This window comes from Natrix helvetica (genome assembly GCF_964273705.1).
Source record: "Natrix helvetica genome assembly, chromosome: 3".
Taxonomy (NCBI): domain Eukaryota; kingdom Metazoa; phylum Chordata; class Lepidosauria; order Squamata; family Natricidae; genus Natrix; species Natrix helvetica.
Window position 1 is genome coordinate 167396168 of NC_138549.1, and position 24479 is coordinate 167420646.

The window sequence follows — 24479 nt, forward strand, 5'->3', positions numbered from 1 at the left end:
GAATGTCTGCAGGCAACAGTGAAGCATGGTGGAGGTTCCTTGAACGTTTGGGGCTGCGTTTCTGCAAATGGAGTTGGAGATTTGGTGGGAATTAATGGTGTTCTCAATGCTGAGAAATACAGGCAGATACTTATCCATCGTGCAATACCATCAGGAGGCTTATGATTGGCCCCAAATTTATTCTGCAGCAGGACAACGACCCCAAGCATACCGCCAAAGTCATTAAGAACTATCTTCAGCATAAGGGGAATTTAGAGTCGGAATTTGTTTTGGCAAAGATAGAACTTGAAAGAATGTCCTTTTTTCTCAGATTCCAGAACCTACCAGACAGAAAATGAAGACCTTAAGGACATTATGAGTACAATTTTAGCAGAATATATTAAGAGAGATAAAGAACAGTTGTAGTGGGATATGGATCTGGTTTATAGGATTAATTCAGCATATGCTAGAACACATAATGTTCCAATGGAGGTACATGTTAAATTTCTTAGGAGGACCACAAGGGATGAGGTGCTAGGGGCCCAAAGGGGGGGACCACTAAAATATAAAGACAAAGAAATTACCATTCTTAAGCAAATTCCGAAAAGGATAAGAGAAAAAAGGAGGAAGTATTCCTCCTTATCAAAGAAATTATATACTAAAGGAGTTTGGTTTAGATGGTTATTGCCAGAGGGAATGTTGATTTTTTGGGAGGGAAACAGAATTAGAATTAATACAGTGGGGGAGGCAGAAACCTTCATTAAAAAACACAATTCTCTCCTAGAAGATGAAAAGATGGGAGGTAGTGAAAAAGGTAGTTATGCACAAGATATGAAGGGGGGGGCTGTGGCTCCATCTGGGGACAGGGAGGAGAGAGCAATTTCGAAAAGGCTCAGGTCACAAAAATAAATGTATTTGAAATGTTACTGTAATTGTTGATATACACATGGTTGATATAATGTAGAACAAAATTCTGTTTTTTGCTTATCTTTTACACGTTGTTTTTAACATTGTAAAAATTGTGAGATTTGGAGGGATTTCTACCACTAGCATGGGAGCTGCCAAAATTTTCTATGTACCTTTGTACCTTTCCCCATAAATGTTTAAAAACTATCTTCAGCGTAAAGAAGAACAAGAAGTACTGGAAGTGATGGCACGGCCCCCACAGAGCCCTGATCTCAACATCATCGAGTGTGTCTGGGATTACATGAAGAGACAGAAGGATGTGAGAAAGCCTACATCCACAGAAGATCTGTGGTTAGTTCGCCAAGATGTTTGGAACAACCTACTAGCCGAGTTCCTTCAAAAACTGTGTGCAAGTGTACCTAGAAGAATTGCTGCTGTTTTGAAGGCAAAGGGTGGTCGCACCAAATATTGATTTGATTTAGATGTTTCTTTTGTTCGCTCACTTTGCATTTTGCAAATTGACAAAAATAAACAATCATTATTTATATTTCTGAAAGCATTCTTTGTTTACAGCATTTTTTAACACCTGCCTACAACTTTTGCACAGTACTGTACTTAACAACTCTCTTGCTTAGCAATGGAAATTTGGGATTCAACTGCGGTTGTTAAGTGAAGAACTACCTGTACAAAAGGGGTGGGGCTTTCTTGATTTTCTCTACCCCCTCCCATCACACACACACCTGCTCTCCCAACAATTCAAACACACACCTAGAGCTCTGAGACACAAACCTTGTTTGGAATTTTAAAACTTCTTTCTGAGCAAATTAATACTGTATTTTTATCTCTTGGTTAAATTACAGTAAATGGATGCATGAAACAGGAATCTCCCCATTTCCTCCCTTAATTCCCATTTTTTCCCAAAAAAATATTTTTCCTCCAAAGTACTAAAACTTCTAGCAAAAAAGGAAGTAAAAAGAAATCCCTCTGTCATGTTGGAATGCGAGCAGGAAACAGGAGAATGACTGCTATTCTGGCTAGATTAGAATCAAACGTATGCTGAAGAAGGAGCTATAAAATGCAGCACAAGGGTCACTTTAGAATGGGGAAGGGTCTTGTTTGCAAAATGAGCCATTATGGGAGGGAGGGAGGGAGGAGAAGGGAGGAGAAGGAAGGAAGGAAGGAAGGAAGGAAGGAAGGAAGGAAGGAAGGAAGGAAGGAAGGAAGGAAGGAAGGAAGGAAGGGAAAAAAATAACCATTGCCAAATTCCACTTACTCCAAATCTTGGCATTTTTATCAACAGTCCTTGTGTTCCTACAGTCATACTATAACCTATGGCACATGTGCCAGAGGTAACACGCAGAGCCCTCTCTGTGGACACATATACTGTCGCCAGCTGCTCTTCTGGGTTCCATTCTGGTCCAGCTGGTCCAGAGCGCATGCATGCAGTGGGCAGTTCTGGATTCCGTTGCATGCATGCGCAGCAGTCAGCTCGTCTTCATGTGAAGGCCAATTAGCCGGTGTACATGTGCACGCCAGAACCTGGAAAAGAGAAGCTGGCCAGCGCACATCCATGTGACGGAATCCAGAAGAGCAGCTGGCTGCCACACGTATGCGCATTGGCCAGCTTCTCTCTTCCGGGGTCCTGTGATCTGGTGCACTGAAAAGATTAGCCATCACTGTACTATAATATTATACAGGTAGTCCTCAACTTAAAACAGCCCTGAAAAAAAGTGACTTAGGAAAGTTTTTCAAACTTACAACCATTGCAGTCACAACGAAGTGTGACCGTTTTTCCACACTTACAACCACATAATCGAAATTCAGATACTCGGTGACTGGTTCCTATTTACGACAGCTGCAGTGTCCTGGGGTCATGTGATCCCCATTTGCGCCCTTTTTGAGAAGCAATGAAGAATCCACTTGACCGTGGTGTTACTAACTTAACCACTGGAATGATTCAGTTAACAACAGTGGCAAAAAAGGTCACAAAACAGAGCAAAATTCACCTAACCCCTATTTTCTTGAGCAAGAGAAATTTGGAAGTCAATGGTGGTCATTGCAGTTTCTCAAGAAACAATGAAGCTGAAGAAATCATAACTTTACCACGTGCCCTCATGTCGATCATGTGACTGAGAGGATAGTGTGACAGTTGTAAGTGTGAGGACCGGCTGTAAGTCACTTTTTTCAGTGCAACTTTAACGCCAAATGGTCACTAAATAAATGGCTGTAAATTGAGGACTATCTGTCATAAGAAAGTTCTTCAGGCTAAACTCTACATTCTTTTTGTCAAAATGGAAATTATGTTCAGTAGGAAATCCACAGCTGGTCATTCTAACAAGAGCTAGCACTTAGGTAGAGAGAAGCTTTTTCAGAACTTCTGCTAAGCTGTTCCAGCTTTTAGCTTAGTTTTCTTACTGCACGATATATGATATCAAGCAGATTAAAGGGTCAAACAAACTCAATTGCTGAAACATAAACTCTGGAATTTAGTATTGTTGTTCCAGATGCAGCCCTTAATTTGCTCCACACCTTCCACCACCGATGGAGTCCCTAAAAGCTACAGAAAGCCGTAAATGGAATTAATAAAAAACCATGACGCATCAATTATCAAGTCTTGTTTTGCTTCCCTGCGATTATAGGAAAAAGCCACTCACTTAACAACAACCAGAGAAAAATTCACCACTCAAATAAAGACCAGAGAATGCTGCTATCATCAGGGCCTCCCAATTCTTCTTTTCTCTAGACTAACCAAACCCAAACCCTGCAACCGTTCTTCATATTGGTCTCCAGGTCTTTGTTCATCTTAGTTATCTACTATGTTTAGTTCTTCTCCAGATATAAACTTATGTATGTATGCATGTATGTAAGGGATGTGGTGGATCAGGAGCTAAGACGCTGAGCTTGTCAATCAGAAAGGTCAGCAGTTCGGCGGTTTGAATCTCTAGCCCATGTAATGGAGTGAGCTCCCATTACTTGTCCCAGCTTCTACCAACCTAGCAATTTGAAAGCACGTAAAAAATGCAAGTAGAAAAATAGGAACCACCTTTGGTGGGAAGGTAACAGTGTTCCGTGCGCCTTCGGCGTTTAGTCATGCTGGCCACATGACCATGAAGACATCTTCGGACAGTCTGGTTCTTTGGCTTTGAAAGGGAGATGAGCACCGCCCCCTAGAGTCGGGAACAATTAGCACATATGCTTACCTTTATGTATGCATGTATGTATAAATAATTGAAGGTGGCAAATATACACAATACTTTTCTCTCCCCTTATTTTCCTCACAAAAGCAACCTGTAAGGCAGAGGTGTCAAACTCGATTTCAGTGAGGGCCGCATCAGGGTTGTGTTTGACCTGGGGGGGGGTGGGGGGAACATGGCCAGGGGCATGGCCAGCTCAACCTCACTCGTGTCGATGGAGCCTGTTGGGTACGGGCTCGCGAGCTCAGTTTTCAGCAATGCTGGGAAAGGTTGAGGACAAAAGAAGGGGACGACAGAGAATGAGGTGGCTGCATGGAGTGACCAAAGCAGTCGGTGTGAGCTTAAATGGACTCTGGGGGATGGTAGAGGACAGGAAGGCCTGGAGGAACGTTGTCCGTGGGGTCGCGATGAGTCAGACACGACTTCGCAACTAACCACAAAAGAATTCAGTCAAGGACTACCTGTATAGATTTCTTGTTTGACTTCTGCTGTCTGCAAGGAAAGCTAGCCAGCCCCTCAAGCTGTTTCTATGGTTCGTTTTTTTTGGAAAGTACACGGTAAGTCCCAGGCTTTTCCCCTTGACCAGAAACTATGATTTGTTCTGGTTTGAAGCTCGGGAACCACAATAAAAGGAAGCACAAAAGAAATGTTTACAAGTCAAGTGTTCCCCTTGGCATGAAACGCCAAAGAATTCGGCTGCCTCACACCAGCCCATTTATCCGGTTCACAATAAGCCAGGATTCTCATAAATTCTAAGCTTATCGGGACGCCGAAACAGCCCCATGTTCAACTTGGAATGGAATGAAAGAAACACATCAGTCGCTCTTTCACGGAAGCCTCTGAGTGGGAAAAACACAGCCTCTTTTGAGTTTCGCTAGCCAAATCTGAAGTAAGGTTTCCAAGGATGATCTTCCTATTCAGAGCTCAAAATAAAAAGGCAGTTTTCAGGACAGCTGGACTCGTTCATCGCTCTGGCAGCCAGTTTTACCCCCCAAAAAGCCAGGATGTTCCAAAGAAGCAGGACATAAGCTTCTTTTGAAACTCAATGTTGGTTGAAACTTGGGATATTAAGACTGGGCAAATCTGCTGCTTAGAAATTGTGCCAAACAGATTTAAAACCGGAATTATTTTTATTGGGTATATTAAGAGGAAAGTGCTGTAAAAAAAACACAATATATCATGTTACACATAATAACAGCGGTGATTCACTTAACAACAGATGGGACAAAGCTCGCTGAACAACTGCCTTACTCAGCAATGGAAATTTTGGGTCTACTGACGGTCGTATATCGAGGACTATCTGTATTCAGATGACCTTCCTTGGCTACTAAGTTCCCCAGACTGGATTCAGAGTGAACGGTGGTAATTGCCACAATTTCTTTTAAAAAAAATAATTTTATTGTACACTTTTCTTCGTTCTGTGTTACAATTTCAATCTTTACAACACTCTGGTATCGGTATATCTCATATGTATATACAAGTTATTTACATTATTCTTCCTTTCTCTTTATGCACATATCTATTTTATACAGTTTGCCAATATTATAATTACACACACACACACACACACATAAGATAATGATAAGGAGGAGAGCCTGTGGCTTAGTGGCTAAGACTCCTGCCTAATATGTAATACAGCCCAGGTTCAAATCCCAGTAAGGGTATGGCTAGCTGATGAGAGCTAAATAGCTTGAAATAGATCTATACTAGTCTCCTTTTATTTATTTATCAGCACAAATACAACAATATATATATGTGTGTGTGTGTGTGTATTTGTGTTACAACCCCTGGTATGCCCAATATATATATTACATTACATTTTTGTCACCTCTTAATTTACTTTAACATTCTTGATCATTACTTCTATTCTCTAACCAATTATACCATGTGTCCCAAATCAAATCGTTTTCCATTTCTCCTCTTTCTTTTATTTCCATTGTTAGCCTATCCATCTCCGCACATTCTAACACTTTTTTTTAAATCACCATTCCATCAGAGGGGATGCTATTGTTTTTTCCAGTTTTGCGCATATATGATTCTGGCCACTGTTATTATGTGTAACATGTAACATGATATATTGTGTTTTTTTACAGTAATTTCCTCTTAATATATCGAATAAAAATAATTCTGGTATACAAGAAACAAAGTTGTAGTCATAAGAAGATAAGGAAATAGGTCATAGGAAACATGAGAAGGGTAATAATAACACAGCCCTACTAGGTAGAGATCCCATATCTGTGTCTACTCATGCACAACCCTTTTAAGATTATGAGCTGCAAGGGTCTCTTGTAGAATTTATCTAAAGCTACTTGTGGTCAGGGAAGAAGGAAAGAAGATGAGTCCAAAGCAGAAAGTAATTTAGATCCTTTTCAAACACATGTTCCTTTTGTTGTTGTTAGATGCGAAGTCGTGCCCAGTCCATCACGACCCCATGGACAACATTCCTCCAGACCTTCCTGTCCTCTACCATCCTCTGGAGTCCATTTAAGTTCACGCCGACTGCTTCAGTGACTCCATCCAGTCACCTCATTCTCTGTCGTTCCCTTCTTCTTTTGCCCTTCATCTTTCCCAGCATGAGGCTCTTCTCCAGTGAATCCTTCATCCTCATTAGGTGGCCAAAGTATTTGAGTTTCATCTTCAGGGTCTGGCCTTCTAAAGAGCAGTCAGGGTTGATCTCCTCTAGGACTGACCGGTTGGATCACCCTGCAGTCCAAGGGACTCGCAGGAATCTTCTCCAGCACCAGAGTTCAAAGGCCTCAGTTCTTTGGCAGTCAGCCTTTCTTATGATCCAACTTTCACAGCTATACATTGCAACTAGAAAAACCATAGCCTTGACTATACGCACTTTTGTTGGCAGAGTAATATCTCTGCTTTTTAGTAGGCTATCTAGATTTGCTATAGATTTCCTCCCCAGGTAAGCAAGCGTCTTTTAATTTCATGTTCCTTATAGCCTACCAATTTTAATTTTAATTTTAACCTGCTTGAAACTCACTGGAACTGGTTCATCATCGAAATTGGATTGACTACATACTACAGTACACGAGAAGACCAGGTTAAGGAAAGGTTGTCATGGAGGAAATTTATGTGATTGCTAAGAATCAACATCAACTTGTTGGCACATAATCAATCAAAGGAATAAGAAAAAACTAAAAAGTCTTTCAGTTCCTTGGTGCTCTCCAAGGTTGGATGTTTCTTGCAGACATTTCCTTACCTGACTAGGTAGCATCATCAGTTCTAGTGAGTGTGCGGTTTGCTCCTGGTTTATATACAGTACTTTACCCTGTCAGTGCTGGTGGGGATGTGATTTTCTCCTTGGTAGATCTTTGATTAGGTTGCTGTTTATTGCTCAATTGTTTGTCTTAGTTGATAATTCCTTGATTCGGATACTGTTTACTACTTGATTGTTTGTCTGGTGTTAATCCCTGCTTATCTGGGTGTTGATTGCTGATGAGGAGGTGTGCTGGTCTTTTTGTTTCCTGTTTTAACTCTTCCATTGTGTATTTTGAACGTTGCTCAGAGTCCTCTCGAACTGCGAGATGGACAACAAATAAATTTAATCATAATAACAGTGGAGGTAGTCCTCGACTTACGATCACAATTGACCGTAGAATTTATGTTGCTAAGTGGTAAGTTTGTTAAATGAGTTTTGCCCCATTTTACGACTTTTCTTGTCACGTTTGTTAAGTGAATCATTGCAGTTGTTAAGTTAGAAACACAGTTGTTAAGCGAATCTGGTTTCCCCATTGACCTTGCTTGTCAGAAGGTTGCAAAAATTGGTTACAGGACTCCGGGACATCCTGCAACTGTCGCTAAATATGAATTCGTCATAAATCACGTGATCTGCAATGGTCGTAAGTGTGAAAAGCGGTCATGAGTGCCTTTTTTTAGTGCTGTTGTAATTTCGAATGGTCACTAAATGAACTGTTGCAAGTCAAGGACTACCTATCATAGGTGCTTGGGTGCAATCCCAAAACAATCAGAGCATCACATGGACATCATTGCCGTTGACAAATTCACCATCAGTTAATTGCAAAAGGCAGCTTTACTTGGAACAGCTTACATCCGCAACAAAATCTGTAACACTATCAAACATCCACCCCTAGCCATCCCAGGAAAGAACTTGATAGGTGGTTAAAAACCTCAAATTTAGTCTGAACATCCAGCTGGCTGTGCAAAAGACAAAAAAATAAGAATAAACATCTGGTTGATTGTGTGACAAACCGCAATAATGGTGCAGTCTGAATATCTGGGCGACTGTGCAACGAATCATATGAACAATAATGATGTGTAAATGTGGTTTATCTCCATGTGTCTACTGATGGCTGATTTGTCTGAGAGCCAAGCTCTGTTTTGGACTTTAAGCTTGGCTTAGGACAATGATGGCTAACCTTTTTGTTGTTGCGTGCCAAAAGCACGCGTGCCCACACCCATAATGCAATATGTGCATGACACCCCGCATGCATCCCAGCCCTCTGTGCATGCAAACATGACATCCCCGTACTCCGTTCACCCCAAACGTGCCTGCACATGTGACCCCCAATATGCTGACTTTGTAAACTGCTTGTACCTTTGGTTTTTCCTGCCAGATATAAAACCTTGTTTTTCCCCACATTAAATTTCATTTTGTTGAATAGGGCCCCATAGTTCAAGTCTGTCAAGATCTTTTTGGATCCTGAGCTTGTCTTCTGGGGTATTTGGCTATTCCTGCCAGTTTAGCGTCATCTGCAAATTTGATGAGTTCCCCTTCTATTCCCTCAACTAAGTTTCCTCTCAGTCAGCAACCTAGAAATCCAATGAATGACTCAATCAATGAACTATAGTAATCCAGCCCCAACCTGCTTATCTTCCAAACCCAGACAACAATCAAACCGGTTTGGTAAAAGCATCACTTCCATAGAAACAAAGCCCACCCTGTGTTTTGTTATGGTTACTTCCCCACTTCTTTGCGAGAACAGTTGTTTTATCTATGAGTACAGGCTAGTCCTTCTCACCCACCCACGGAGGATAAAGTCCAGGTGAATTCTAGAAAGAGTGCAGAGCAACATTGGAAAAGTGTAGAGATCCCTACTGATGAGAAGGTGATAAGGAAAATATTAGAATGTGCAGAAATGAATAGACTAACAATTAGCAATTAAAGAGAAAGAGCAAACTGAATATTGTATGATTTGGGAAGTATTTTACCAATGGTTGGAGGAGAAAAAAAGGAGTTTGGAAATGAAGAAAACTAAAAAAATAAGTAGATAATGCACTTAGATAAAGATATAAAACAGTTAGTATGTGTAAGTTAAGAACAATGATGTTTAATGTTGAAATAGTATTACTAGAGTAAGAAGTAAGAAGAAAAATGTAGGTAGTAAGAAGAAAAATGGAGAGTTTTATAATGTTTATATGCTTAATATATTATAATAGTAAACTTAGGGAAATAACATTAATATGAACACGAAAGGTGTGGCAAAAGAGGAACGATGTTGCACAGAGATGTTTGTACCCAGACGACACACTGCATAAGGAAAGATGGAATGATTATTTTTGTAATTGAAAAACGATAAAACTAAAAGAAAGAGAAGAATCGGACTTCTATAAAGTATGGAATAAAATATACAAATGGCTAGAAAACAGAAGCTAAGATAGAAAACAAAGAATACAAATATATGGAGATATAAATAATGAATACTATTACAAGTGTTAATACTAGGTTTGTTAAATTATAGGACAAGGTTATAGTGAGAGGAAGGCAATGCAGAAGGGAGAATTATAAAAGCTAGGAAGGAAAGCGGATAGAGAAAGCTGTAAAATTACTGTATATTGTTATGTATGTTCTGTGTTTTGTTTTGTCTTATTGTGTTTTTTTTCTTTGCTGTGTCTTGTTTTTAAAGATCAAAACATTTAATAAAAATTATTTATTAAAAAAAAGATAAAACTATAAAAAAGAAATAAAAAGAGTGCAGAGACAAGAAGCAATGGATGGAAACGAATCAAGGAGAGAAGCAACCTAGAACTAAGAAGAAAATTTCCTGATAGCTAGAACAATTAATCCGTGGAACAACTTGCCTCCGGAAGTTGTAGGTGCTTCATCACTGGAGGTTTTTAAGAAGAGACTGGACAACCATTTGTCTGAAATGGTATAGACTAGAGCAGTAGTTCCCAACGTGGGGCACATGCCCCACAGGGTGGTAATTTGATTTTTAATGGGGGGGGGAGGCAATTTGAACCTTGTTTAAACCAAGTTAATGGCCTTTTAGGCTTCCCCCGTTTGAGTAGAGTTCACTTTTTGAGCAAAATAAGAATTATATGTCACGGGGGTGGGGGTGGGGATCAGGATTTTAGAGATGCTTAGGTGAGGCACGGCCAAAAAAAGGTTGGGAACCAGTGGACTAGAGTTTCCTGCCTAAGCAGGGGGTTGGACTAGACGACCTCCCAGATCCCTTCCAACTCTGATATTCTGTTATTCTGTTATGATAACATTGCCCCATCATTTGAGGGACTGCCACAGAGAGCACAAACAGTATCCATTTGTCCAACTGAACTGGGATGGGTTGCATTTTTGCGAATCTTGATATAATGAAGTCCTATTTTCCAAAGCATCAGAAAGCAAGGCAAGAAAACAACGGATGGGAACTAAATGAGAGGAGAGGAGCAATCTAAAACCAAGGAGAAATTCCCCAACAGTGAGAGCCATTCAACAATGGAACAAGCCTGCCTTCAGAAGTTGTGGGTTCTTGCATCACTGAAGGTGATTTTGAACCTGACGTTGTATAGCCATTCATCCAAAGTGATATAGGGCAGGGGTGTCAAACCCAAGGCCCGGGGGCCGGATCTGGCCCACAGGGTGCTTAGATCTGGCCCGTGGGGACCACCCTGGAAGTAGCGGTGGCCTGAGATGCCTCTGCCAGCCGAAATGGAGCTCGGGAAGGCCGCATACGGTTGCAGGAGGCCATCGCAGCCGAAAACGGAGCTCAGGAGCCCATTTTCTCTGGCAGAGTACTCAGGCTACCACAGGCGCCCCCGACACAAGTGGCTACGCCCACCCTGGCCACATCCACTCCCCCACCCCGAGGTCAAACACAACCCTAACACGGCCCTCAATGAAATTGACTTTGACACCCCTGATATAGCATCTCCTGCTTAGCCCAGCGGTTGGATTACGAAGGCCTCTAAGATCCCTTCCAACTCTGATATTCTGCTAAATGGGATCTTAGCAGCTTCCAACATCCAGGAGCAAACGCAAGAGGTCCTGCTGCTTTGGTTTGTCTTCCCTCAGCGGGGAAGGTTTCCGATTCCATTTCTTTTCCCAACTACTGTAGTTGCCCTCCCAAGATTTACAACAACTCTGGGAAATCAAAGCTTTCATGAACGGCTCGCGCTCTTCTTCTGCCCCTTCTTTGAACAATTTCCCTCTTGCCACTGGGATTTCTCCATCCAGATGTTCAGGATTGTTAGCCTTTTGACAAGCACCAGCTCCTGAAGAGTGGCACCCTTCTGCTATCCACATTCCTGGGAAATTCCTGTTCCCGGGGGCTTGTGGCTTCTCAGTTGAGGGCCCCTTTTAAGCCGACATTTACTTTTGACATAAGGCTGTAATAATTGTTTATCTTAACACACCCTCCGCTCCCACCCACATTCCTGCAAACAATTTGAGGACTTCATTATATCAAGATTCTCAAAATTCAACCCACTCAGCTTAAGTTGGACAAACAAATACTCTCCCCCCACCCACCCCCAAAGCACCAAGAGATAAGTGTTTCTGTAGCACACGGGGGAACACACCAAGTGTGCTTCTCTCTCTCTCTCTCTCTCTCCAATCTGGGGTTCAGTTTTAGAACAGAATAGGATAACAGAGTTGGAAGGGATCTTGGAGGTCTTCTAGTCCAGCGGCCACCAACCAGTGATCCATGGACCACTGCTGGTCCGCGAGAAAATTTTGGTGATCCACAGAAAAATTATTTCCATTTTTTATTTGTACTAAATCTGGGGTCCTCAAACTGCGGCCCCTGGGACGGATACGTGCAATGAACGTTTGCGTTGCTGCAGAGAGTCTCCCCCTTTGGGGTCTTTTTGTGTGGGTCAGAGGGAGGCAGAAATTCTGACTTGGGGTCTGCTTCGGCCTCCTGGTGTGGGGCTTTGGGCGAAGGCTGGAGAAAAGTGCCGCTGGTGGCAAACAGTCCGAGGGCCTTGTTCCAGTGGGACTGCATCATGGCCTGGAACTGGCTGACCATCTCAGCCCACCCAGCCTTCAGGCGCCGGTACCTGGCCTTGCCTTGCACTCCCAAAGGTCTTTCCTCTCCTTGGAAAGCCTATGCTCGTAGTCCTCAGTGAGGTGCTTCTGCTGAGCCTCCTTCTCGGTCAGATCCAATTCGAACTGAGCTGTTTTGCCAACTCTTTCTCATGGTGGCTGCTTAGCTCCAACAACTGCTTTCTGTTGGGGTCCTAAGGAGCCCGGGCGGGCAGGCGAGGAGTGGCTGGGGGGGGGGGGGAGTGACGAGTAGAGACCAGCGAGGCGCCCCTCAATGTGAGTTACATCAAATTGGCCACGTCTGCCCAGCCAGTCATTAGGCAGATCATATTAGTGGTCTGCGGGATTTAAAATTATGAATTTAGTCGTCTCTAAGGCCCAAAAGGTTGGGGACCCCTGTTCTAATCCGACTCTCTGCTTAGGTAGGAAACCCTGGCCTGTATCATTTCAGACAAATGGTTATCCAATATTTCTTCCAGAGCTTTAAAAAGTGACTGAAACAAATCAGAAGTTTGCGGCAGCAGCCAAAAGAACGAGTGCAATCGTTGGTTATATAAGCAGAGATACAGAATCAAAATCACACGAAGCATAAATGTCGCTTTATAAAGCCTCAGTAAGGCCACACCTGGAATACCGCATCCAGTTTTGGTCGCCACATTACAAAAAAGATGTTGAGACTTTGGGAAAAAAGTGCAAGGAAGATCAAGTCAGATGATTAATGGCCCGGAGACAGAAACATACGAAAAACAGTTGCAGGGATTGGATATGGCCCGTCTAGAGAAAAGAAGGACTGGTGGGGCGGGGGGGACATGATAAAAGTATCCCAGTGTTTGACAGGCTGTCACAAAGAAGAGGGGGTCAACTTTTCTCCAAAGCACCAGAAAGGCAGGACAAGAAACAATGGATGGAAACTAATCAAGGAGAGAAGCAACCTGGAATTGAGGAGAAACTTCCTAACAATGTGGACAAGCAACCAATGGAATAGAAGTTGCCTTCAGAAGTTGTGGGTGCTTCATCACTGGAGGTTTTTAAGAAGAGACTGGACAGTCACTTGTCTGAAATAGTATAGGGTCTCCTGTTTGAGCAGAGGGCAAGACTAGAAGACCTCCAAGGTCCCTTCCAGCTCTGTTCTGTTTTTGATTCAAATCAAATGAAATTGATCAGAACAAATGAACTCTGTGTATAAACCTGCTATACAAGGACTAGAGCTATTATCATATCGCCACCTTAAATTCTTTTATTAAAAAAAATAATGTATTGCCTCTCTCTGAACTCTTTATTTCTAAGATTTGTGTCCTGCCTTCTATTATTTTATTATAAGCAAGCGAAAGTGGTGGACGTAATCAATCCTCCTGTTATTTTCCCTACAACAACAACCCTGAGAGGTGGGCTGGGGTGAGAGAGAGTCACTGGTCCAAAGTCACCCATCGGTTTCCATGCCGAAGGCAGAACTAAAATTCACAGTCCCTTGTGAATGGGCCCAAAGCCACCCAGCCAGCTTTCATGTCTAAGGTGGGACTGGAATTCGTGGTCTCCTTGTGATTGGTCCAAAGTCACCCACCAGCTTTTATGTCAAAGGCGGGACTAGAACTTACAGTCTCCTGGTGATTGGCCCAATGTCACTCAACTAGCTTTCACTCCTGAAGCAGGACTAGAACTCACGGTCTCCTGATTTGTAGGCTAGCACCTTAACGATTACACCTCTACGGTTCAGATTTGAAAAGATCCAAGGTGGAAATATTATATAAAATCATTTCCAATGCATAATTCATTTGCAGTTAGGTTGATCTCGGAACCCCTTACTAGGGGTGCACATCATAAAAGTAATTATTTTGTAGAGAAAGTTGCAGATGGGTTGACATCTGTGTACGGCTCATTTCATTCTATCTCAAAACCTTGAAATGTTGATAAACACCATTTCCTTTACATTCCTTTATATCTAACTTCTCTTTCCTTTAATTGTCCACCGCTGCTTTAACCCAGCACATTCTGAGGTCTTCAAAGAATATCCAGGTAAGCTACCCGATGCAATAATCAATTCAAAAACATGCTTAGACGATTCGCCATTTCAACCCCAGCCAAACTTTTGAGTAAAACCAAGGTGTTTCATTACTCACAAAGGGACTAAATTACAATATGGATATGGGCGTCCCCTAAATACCTGGGGAAAGCAATATAAGTGTATATAATTGCGGTTATCAAACAGAACTAATGAAATGGATCAATTTGCTTTGGGTCTTTAAAAGTACTTTGTGTCTTTAAAAAGTATTTTGTACATCCAAAGTCCGTCTCCCTAGCAAAATCTTACAGGTTTAAATGTTTTCTATTTCAGCAGATAATTTTAGCAAGGGTTTTTCTGTTCTTCCCACTCAACAAGTCCAAACATATTTTGTGCAGAGCAGCATGCCATTCTGCTCTTAAGACTAAACACCCTGTAATAACATACCTGCAGTTATAATTCTGGAGAAACCAATTCTATTTACCGCTCTCCAACCTTTCAAGAGATCAAATCCTTCATCTCGTTTCTTTAGTTCTGATTAACTTTTTTTCTCTCCCTCACTTAGTTACCCAGACCAGAAATTCAGCTTAGCAAGTGATTTCTTGGACTTTTTCCAACAAATATTGAGTAAGGAGCACTAGGGACCCTTTTCAGACAGAAAGGTAGTAAATGTGGAGGGGGGGGGGGGGAAACCCTTTTATAAAGCACTGAAGGGCACCTGAGAAATGCAAAGTGCATGTTGTAAAGCCACAGTCCTCAAAAGAGGGTTTGTGCGTTTGTCTTATAAGTGGGGATCAGGTCAGAAGCAAAGAAAATTGCAAGATACACATAATCTAGAGACGAATGGATGAATGGAGAGAGGGAGAGAGATAAGAAGAAGAAGGAGAAGGGAAGGGAAGAAGCAAGGGGGAAGAGGAAAGGGGGAGGGGAGAAGGGGGAAGAAGAGGGAAGAGGAAGAAAGGAAAGGGGGAAAGGGAAGGAAGGAAGGAGAGGGAGGGGGAAGGAAGGAAGGAAGGTGAGGGGGAAAGAAAAAAGAAGGAAAGAAGGAAGGAAGGAAGGAGAGGGGGTAGGAAAGAAGGAAGGAAGGAAAGGAGAGGGGGAAGGAAAGAAGGAAGGAAGGAGAGAGGGAGGGAAGGAAGGAAGGAAAGGAGAGGGGGAAGGAAAGAAGGAAGGAAGGAGAGAGGGAGGGAAGGAAGGAAGGACTACCCAGAGTCCCAATTGCTTGGGGAAAAGAGGCGGGGAGGGCTGCAGGCTGGAAAACCAAGGTAATGGGAGGAAGGCAGAGCTTTCGTGCATTCTTGCGAAGAGCAACAAGACCTGAAGTTCGGACGAGTCCGCTTTGGAGCCACGCTTCTCCTTCCCAAACCCCTCCAACTCCCAAACCCCATCCGCGACCATCCGGGGGCTGACGGTCTTCACCATCTCCATAAAGGGAGAGACCGCGCGGGGCACGGCGGGCTCTCCGCTCAGTCCGAAGCGGAGACCCCCGAAACCCCCAAACCCCACACTTGTTGCGACCGCATTCACCGCATTCTCACACACCCAGAGCTCCCGCGGGCCAGGCAGCGCCCTACCTGGATGGTCTGGTTGGGTTCCCCTCCGGAGACCGGCCCTCCCACGAGTTTGCAATACAGATCCTCCACGGGGCGCGGGGGGCTCCGGCCGCCGGCTTCCTCCTCGCCGCAGGTGGCGGTGGCCGCGATCTGGGTGCCCTCGGCCAGGTTGAAGTAAGGCGGGTGCAAGCTGTAGCCGTTCACGTCGGCCTGGAAGGAGACCGGCTGAGCCCACGAAGCCCCCAGCAGGGCCGCCGCCGCCAGCAGAGCCAACGGGCACCGGAGCCCAGCAGCGGGCACCGGCCGGCTCGCCATTTTCCCCGGGTCACTTGGAAAGAGCCGGGCGTGGAAGATTCCCCTCCGCCGGATCGGGGCCAAAGAGGCTCCGAGCCCGAGGAAAAGAGGCGATCGGGCGCTCCGAGCTTGCAACCTGCGCTGCGGCTCCCGCTGGGTCCGGAGCGCAGTTGGCTTCTCTCTCTCTCTCTCTCTCTCCTCTTTTGCGGCTCGCAGCAGCGGCGGCGGCCCCGGGAGGGAAGTGGAGGGAGGGGCCACGCGGGGATTAGTCCTGCTGGAGGCTGCCCATTGTGTCGGCCGCCCTCGCGGCTCTTGTCCCGGGTTAACCCGTTCTGCCCGTCGCCCGGCCAGGGGAAAGGGGGCAAGGGAGAGAAACAAAGAGGGGAAAGTCCGCGCGCGCGTGTCTCGCCTTGCAGTGGCCGCTGGGGCGAGAGAGAAGAGGTGGGGTGGGGTGAACAAGCGCCCGGTGGAGCCCCAGACACCCCTCCCCAAAATTATCTTCCCCCCTTTTTTAAAAAGACCCCCCCTTTTGCAAATGCTCGAGCAGATCCAAGGATTTTTCCTCCCCCCCTCCTCACCGCCCGGAAGAACGAGTCCGGCCAGGCTAGCCTGGGATTAATACAATACAATACAATAGCAGAGTTGGAAGGGACCTTGGAGGTCTTCTAGTCTAACCCCCTGCCTAGGCAGGAAACTCTATACCGTTTCAGACAAATGGCTATCCAACATCTTCTTAAAGACTTCCACTGTTGGGGCATTCACAATTTCTGGAGGCAATTTCTGTTCCACTGATTAATTGTTTTCACTGTCAGGAAATTTCTCCTGAGTTCTAAGTTGCTTCTCTCCTTGATTAGTTTCCACCCATTGCTTCTTGTTCTTACCTCTGGGCAGCGTGGGGGCTGGGACACGGGTGGGTTTGCAGCAACACCTGGTAGTCCTCGACTTAGAGCCATCATTGACTGAGCCTCATGTTTCTCTTGCTGAAGAAAATGTTTGTTAAGTGAGGTTTTCCCCACCTTACCGCCTTTTTTAAAGGGACCCTGGAGGTCATCTAGTCCAACCCCCTGCACACGCAGGAGACATGTACTAGGGATTTGAACCTCCCAACTGCCTAACTTTCTGATCGACAAGCTCAGCATCTTAGCCACTAGGCCATCTAGCCAGGTGTAACCAAGAACAGTAACAGAAATCCTTCTTGCCACGGTTAAAGTGAATCACTGCAGTAGTTAAGTGAGGAACAAGGTTGTTAAATGAATCTGGTTTCCCCATTGACTTGCTTGTCAGAAAGTCATAAAAGGGGATCATGTGACCCTGGGACATTGCAACCGTCATAAATACGAGTCTGTTACCCAGTGGCTAAATTTTGATCACGTGATCATGGGGGTGCTAGTCACATGTGGTCGTAAGTGTGGAAAATGGTACTTTTTTCAGTACCGTCTAACTTAGCAGTCGCTAAATGAACTCTTGTAAGTCAAGGACTACCTGTATTGGAGGGGGGAGGGGGGAGGAAGGACATTAAAGACGGGAAATTTTACAGGTAGTCCTCGACTTACAATGGTTCAGTTAGTGACCATTCAAAGTCAGCATTGAAAAAAGTGACTTATGACCATTTTTCAGAGTTGCGACCTTTGAAGCATCCCCGTGATCCTGTGATCAAAATTCAAATGCTTGGCAACCGGTTCACACTTATGACCTTTGCTGTGTCCCAGGGTCACGTGATCCCCTTTTGCAATCTTCTGATGAGTAAAGTCAATGGGGAGGCCGGATTCACTTAACGACCGGGTTACTAACTTATCAACTGCAGTGATTCACTTAACAGCTGTGGCAAGAAAGGTTGTAAAATGGGGCAAAACTCACTTAGCAAATGTCTCCTTTAACAGCAGAAATGTTGGGCTCATTTGTAGTCGTAAATTGAGGACTACCTGTCTTTAGAGAAGATTCTCACTTGCCTGAAACGTGCATCCAATCAGCAGCACCAAAAAATGGTTCAGGCTGGACGCGGATCACAGGCACAGCTCTCCATGCCTCTTGAACAGCTCTTCTCCCCAGGTGCTCCCCTAAGTCAGGGGTCAGCAACCTGCGGCTCTGGAGCCTCATGTGGCTCTTTCATCCCTCTGCTGCGGCTCGGTCACTGGTCGACTCCACAATTGATAGGGCTTTCGGTTAGGACAGGTAGAGGAAAAAGGACGCCACACTAGGAGGAGACTCTATGGTGGGGAAACCGGACTTAGATCAGCAGAGGAAAAAGGATACTGCACTAGGAGGAGACTCTATGGTGAGGGAACCAGACTTCAATCAGCAGAGGAAAAAGGATACTGCACTAGGAGGAGACTCTATGGTGAAGGAACCAGACTTCGATCAGCAGAGGAAAAAGGATACTGCACTAGGAGAAGACTCCATGGTGGGGGAACCAGACTTCGATCAGCAGAGGAAAAAGGATACTGCACTAGGAGGAGACTCTATGGTGGGGGAACCAGACTTCCGGTTGCCTCCAGAATTGAACAGTGGTCTTCCGGTTAGAACCTTTGTGGCTCTTTGAGTGTTTAAGGCTGCCGACTCTTGCCCTAAGTCAAGGTACACGAGAAGGATGGAGATTTTGCAGCTGATGCCAAATTGTGGCCAGGTCAGCATTGGGCCAGTCCAAAAGTGCCCGGAGCCACCACAGTTCTTGGGATGTGATTCACATTCATATAAAGATGCAAGACCTGCAAACACAACTCTGCTTTATACCTCCCGAAATATAAGTTATACAAGTATATTGAGAGGGCATTGGATTCAATGCCCTCTCAATTTCTCTGGGTCATTGTGCCTCTCAAAGAAGTGGTGCGGTGGCCTAGAGGTGGAGCGCTCGCCTCGCAATCAGGAGGGTGTGAATTCAATCGTAGGTAGGGGCAGATATTTCTCTCTCTGGGCAGACTGAGAATATATCTGCTGAAAAAAAGAACTCCGCATTGGGGACGGGAAGAGCATCCGGCCAGGAAACACTCAACTCCATTCAGTTGCCCAGACTCCACCCAGCAAGGCATTATGGCCATGATGGCGAATCTATGGCATGCAGAGCCATTTCTGAGGGCACACGAGGCATTGCCCTATCAGCTGATTTTTGGCTGCTTTTCGCCCTCCGAAACCTTCCCTGAAGCCTCCGGAGAGTGAAAAACCACCCAACAAGCAAACCGGAAGTTCGGGAACTGAAAAACCGCCCTTCTGGTCCAACAAGAAGTCGGCAAACGGGCATTTTCGGCCTCCAGAGTGCCTCCGGGTGGGCGGGGGAGGCCATTTCTCCCCTCCCCAGGCTCCCAGGAAGCCTCTGGAGTCTGGGGAGAACGAAAAAATGGGCCTTCCGGTCTGATCGGAAATCGGCAAATGGGCCATTTTTGGCCTCCAGAAGGCCTCCGGGGGTGTGTGGAAGGCCTTTTTCACCCTCCCCAGGCTCTTAGAAAGAGTCTGGAGCCTGGGGAGGGTGAAAAACAGGTCCACCGTGCCATCACGTGGCAAAAGTGGTGGAAGCACGGGGGGGGGGAGGTCACGCGCATGCGCGGGGGGGGGGAGGGCGCATAGAATTTTGGGCGTGGGCACGCACGCGAGCCTCCCCTGCTCCCACTGCTTTTGGCATTCGATGGCAAAGCTGTTAGCCATCACTGCTTTATGGGGTCATTAAAAGAGGATGATGATTATGTCTCCCAATGAATACAGGTAGTCCTCCACTTACAACCATTCACTTAGTGACAATTCAAAGTTTAGATGGCACTGAGAAAAGTGACTTACGACCGTTTTTCACACTCACCACCGTTGGCAGCATCCCCAGGGTCACATGACCAAAATTCAGACGCCGGCAAGGGACTCGTATTTATGGCGGTTGCGATGTCCCAGAGTCATGGGATCCCCTTTTATGACCTGACAAGCAGAATCGATGGGGAAGCCAGATTCACTTAACAACCCTGTTACTGACTTAACAACTGCAGTGATTCACTGAACGACTGTGGCAAGAAAGTGGCCATAAAAATAGGAAAAAGTTTAAAAAGGGTCTTAACCATGGACATTTTGGGTTCCATTGCGGTCGTAAATAGTTTAATTATTGTATGGAATTCAGACATTCCCTTCCTGTAACTTGAAAGTATGGCTTTACATCCTCTATACTCTGCAGTTTGAAACAAGCCTGCATGACATTCTTTTCAGTATTTGGAGAGCTGTCATCTCAAGGGTTTGAAGATGTTATCCTACTGCCTGTGAGGCACATTTTCTCAAGGCTAAACAAGGGCAATTCCTTTGTCACACTTAATTATCAGCTCACATCACACCACTGCAGGATATTGAGCTTTCAATGAAAGTTAGGAATTGCAACCTTCCATGCTGGTTCAATGAGCATTAGTAGATGAATGTTTATTTTATTCTATTGTACCTGCCTGCGATGCCTCCGCAAGCCTCCGCGATGCTCCAGCTGCTCGGCGGAGCATCGTGCAGGCGCTGTACACACCATGCACATGCGCGGAAGTGCCAAAGGCTTAAAGGACAGGTAAGGAGTTCGGGCGGGGGGGGTGGGCCCTTTGGAGCACCATACCGGAACGGTACCCGGTGCTCCGGGCAGCCTCCGGTATGCCCAGACTAGGGCGTACTTCCTGCAACCCACTGTGTGTGTGTGTGTGTGTGTGTGTGTGTGTCACAACCCCTGGTATGCCCAAATATGGGAGGGAGCATACTGCTTCCCTTTTCTGTCTATCGGCTCACCCTAGGAGCCATCCAGGTAGAAAGCCATTTTTTTATGTTGCCTTGTTACATTTGTGTTGCATTTTTATAATTTATTTTATTTATTTTTTATTTATTTATTTATCAGCACAAATGCTACATACATACATACATACATACATACATACATACATACATACATACATATAGCACTTAGACCTATATACTGCTTCACAGTGCCTCATAGCCCTCTCTAAGGGGTTTGCAGAGTCAGCCTCTTGCCCACAACAATCTGGGTTCTCATTTGACCCACCTCGGAAGGATGGAAGGCTGAGTCAAACTTGAGCCTGGTGAGAGTCGAACTGCCAAACTGCTGGCAGCCGGCAGACAGCAGAAGTAGCCTGCAGTACTGCATTCTAACCACTGCGCCACCACGGTTCTTGATCACTTGATATGATCGTTACTAACAGTTTTTAAAGCAATAATAACTACAGTCAGTCCTTGACTTACAACAGTTCGTTTAGCGACTGAAGTTACAACAGCACGGGAAAAAGTGACGTGTGACCCTTTTTCGCACTTACGACCATCGCTGCATCCCAATGGCCACGTGATCAAAATCCAGACATTTGACAAACTGGCTCGCTTAGCCGTTGGGAATATTAGGGTTCAATTACGGTCATAAGTCGAGGACTACTTGTAATATGGTAGGCTGGATATTCCTCATCACAAGAGATAAAGAAAGATGAGATTTATTACAGTTTGGTTGAGGAATGATGTATGATGTTTTGAGACAACTGCAGAAAACGAAATATTTGAATGATCCTTTTGGGTCAAAATCCTGGATTTCACCAATAAAAGTTCAGATATTTCACTATCCCAGCGATGGCGAACCTTTTTGGTACCGAGCGCCGAAAAGGGATCATGCGTGCAGCACCAAGTGCTGAAAAGGGAGCACTTCATTCACACATGCACGCTTTGCGCATATGCCTGCGCTCATCTGGGCCGTGAATAGGAATAGGAGCTGCCCAGGGGATATGCAAGCGCCAGAAAATGAAATTCCAGTTTCCGAGATGCACATACGTGCCAGCCAGGAAGTCTTTTGGTTACTGCCATACATGCACATGTGCTGATCAGCTGGCCAGCACACATGCTCATGCCAGAAAACAGAAGACCAGCTCTTCCAGTTTCCGGCAGTGCCGTACGCCCAAAGGCCAGCTGATTGTCGTGTGCGCATGCATGCCAGAAATCTGTAAGAGGAATGGGAGACACCGTGCATGCCAGGCGACATGGCTCTGCATGCCACTTCGGGCACACATGGCATAGGTTTGCCATCACAGCACTATCCTCTCTTAAGCAGTGATGATATTCAGTCGGTTCGGACCGGTTCAGGAGAACTGGTAGTGGCGTCTTACGGACCCCACCCACCTGTTGCTGGCACTATGCCGTCCTATTTAGCCACGTTTTCTAAGCCCCATGCATGCACGCAAGCCGCGCACACAGCAAAGTGCACGCGCGGAAGGCGCGTGCTCACATTTTCATTGCGCGGCGAACCAGTGGTAAAATTATGTGAAACCCACCTCTCCTTAAGAGACCTTCTGCTCTGGTTTCCCCAGGCCTTTTCAAAGCAAAATAAGAGGCAGGGGGTGTTTGCAGCTGGGGGAAAAATTAACGTGGCCTCTTCCACCGTGGCCCACCACCTGTCTGTTTGCATAACCTTTCCTCTCTTGTTTTTGTTGTGACCATTTCGATGCCGGATTTTGAACTTTTCGGGCTGCAGTATTTTTCCTTGCGCTGAATGAATCTCCTGTTGTACTCCGACGGGGTTTATTTTATTTTTTGCCACGGAGTGAGATGCGGCCTAAGGCCCTTGAATAACTTAGCTGCTGTCCTGAGAAACAAAGAGCCGATTCTTTTATTGTCGCAGAGGGTAGGAACCACTTGTGTTCTCAGCAAAAGTTTCTTGGGTGAATTGGGCGGTTTGCGGCAAAACGTTCGACTGACACGCTAAGAGGCCGCGAGCTTAAGCCGTTTCACCCTCCAGCTGCTCCAGTCTTGGCACAGGGCTGCTGGAGATGGCATTGACATGATGTCACGACTTCCAAGGGCCGTTTTCGTGTAACCCAAGGTGCCTCCTCGGCCCCCTTTTGCATAGGAGCGTTGAAGCACAGCAACGGAGCTCATTCAGTTAGGAATGACTTCCTGGAGAGTTTTCAACACCACATTTAAACGCTTGCTTTGAATAGCTAGCTAAAGCTTGGGAATTTTAAAAGCGGGCCTTGTTTTTTTAGTGCCAGCTTCTCACCAGGCCAGGAAGCTTTTTTTTCACCTGACTTGGTTCTGCTTAAAGAAACCTAATTTCTGCCTTAAATCAGTCACCTGGAGAGAAGAATGATGGATCTATATTTCCTTTGAATAATGCAACCTCTCTCTCTCTCTCTTTTAAAAAGATATATATATTTTTCCAGATGTTTGGTAGGCGGGAGATATCATCACGTTTATTCATGTTGTGGGGGTGTTTCTCTATTTCGATGGCTTCCATAATTATTCTGTTGTTGAGGTGTTCTGTTTTGGAGATTAAACAAAACAATACAAAACAATGCACATACAGCCAGCACCAATCAGCACCAATCTACCAATCATGATACAACCACACAACCAATCATTCCACTTACTGAAACAAAGCCAGCACCTCATCCCCTCCCACCAAGATTTACAGAAAGACGGCAGCTCCGATCACATTTTAAGCCCAAGCCTGAAGATGGCAAGTGAGATCTTGCCGAAACGTTGCCAAGACAATCTCAATCCTACACGGGAAAAGACCCCACCCCTGTCCAGGTCTATGGCATCCAATCTAGGCCCTTTTTTTTTTTTACCAAAAGCTCATGAGCGCGCACTCACATTTACAAACAGGTAGGGAAGGTACGTAGTCTTCTCATCGTTCCTATCACCCATCTCCTCCCACTTATGACTGCAGGACTGTAACTTGTTGCTTGCATCCTTACGATTTATATTGATATTGATTGTTTCCTGATTGCTTATCTGTACCCTATGACCAGTGGTGGGTTTCAAAATTTTTTAGAACCTCTTCTGTAGGTGTGGCCTGCATTGTGGGAGTGGCTTGCCAACCATGTGACTGGGTGGGTGTGGCCAACCTGTAAAATGGGGTGAAACTCGCTTAACAACGCTCTTGCTTAGCAACCAAAATGTTGGCTCAGAAACTCTGGCATTTGAAGCACACAAGTCTTAAAGCTGTCAAGTTACAAGACCCTTGCACCCCTAACCCTTTAGGGAAAAAAACCCCAGGGGTGTTCAAACTTGACAGCTTTAAGACTTGTGCACTTCAACTCCCAGAGTTCCTCCTCTCGCTCTTCATTTTGATGATGTGCAGACGGGCGGGGGGAGGGAGCTGGAACCGGTTCTAAACGGCACGGTAGATTTGTGGAACCTCTTCTATAGAAGAGCTTAGAACTGGAAGGAACCCACCCCTGCCTATGACTATCATTAAGTGCTGTATCTTATGATTCTTGACGAATGTATCTTGTCTTTTTATGTACACTGAGAGCATATGCACCAAAGACAAATTCCTTATCTGTCCAATCACATTTGGCCAATAAAAAATTCTATTCTGTACTCTATTC

The 24479-nt window shown here is 45.1% G+C and overlaps 1 protein-coding gene across 1 annotated transcript in view; it reads right to left on the reverse strand.

Moving 5' to 3' along the window:
- Nucleotides 1–16338, reverse strand: part of LAMA5 (laminin subunit alpha 5) — a 258524-nt gene extending 242186 nt beyond the window's left edge. Inside the window, exon 1 of the mRNA XM_081949680.1 lies at nucleotides 15886–16338. Within this exon, the coding sequence (XP_081805806.1) occupies nucleotides 15886–16179 (294 nt within the window). The 5' untranslated portion in view covers nucleotides 16180–16338. The remainder of the gene's footprint in view (nucleotides 1–15885) is intronic.
- Between the last annotated feature and the right edge of the window lie 8141 nt (nucleotides 16339–24479).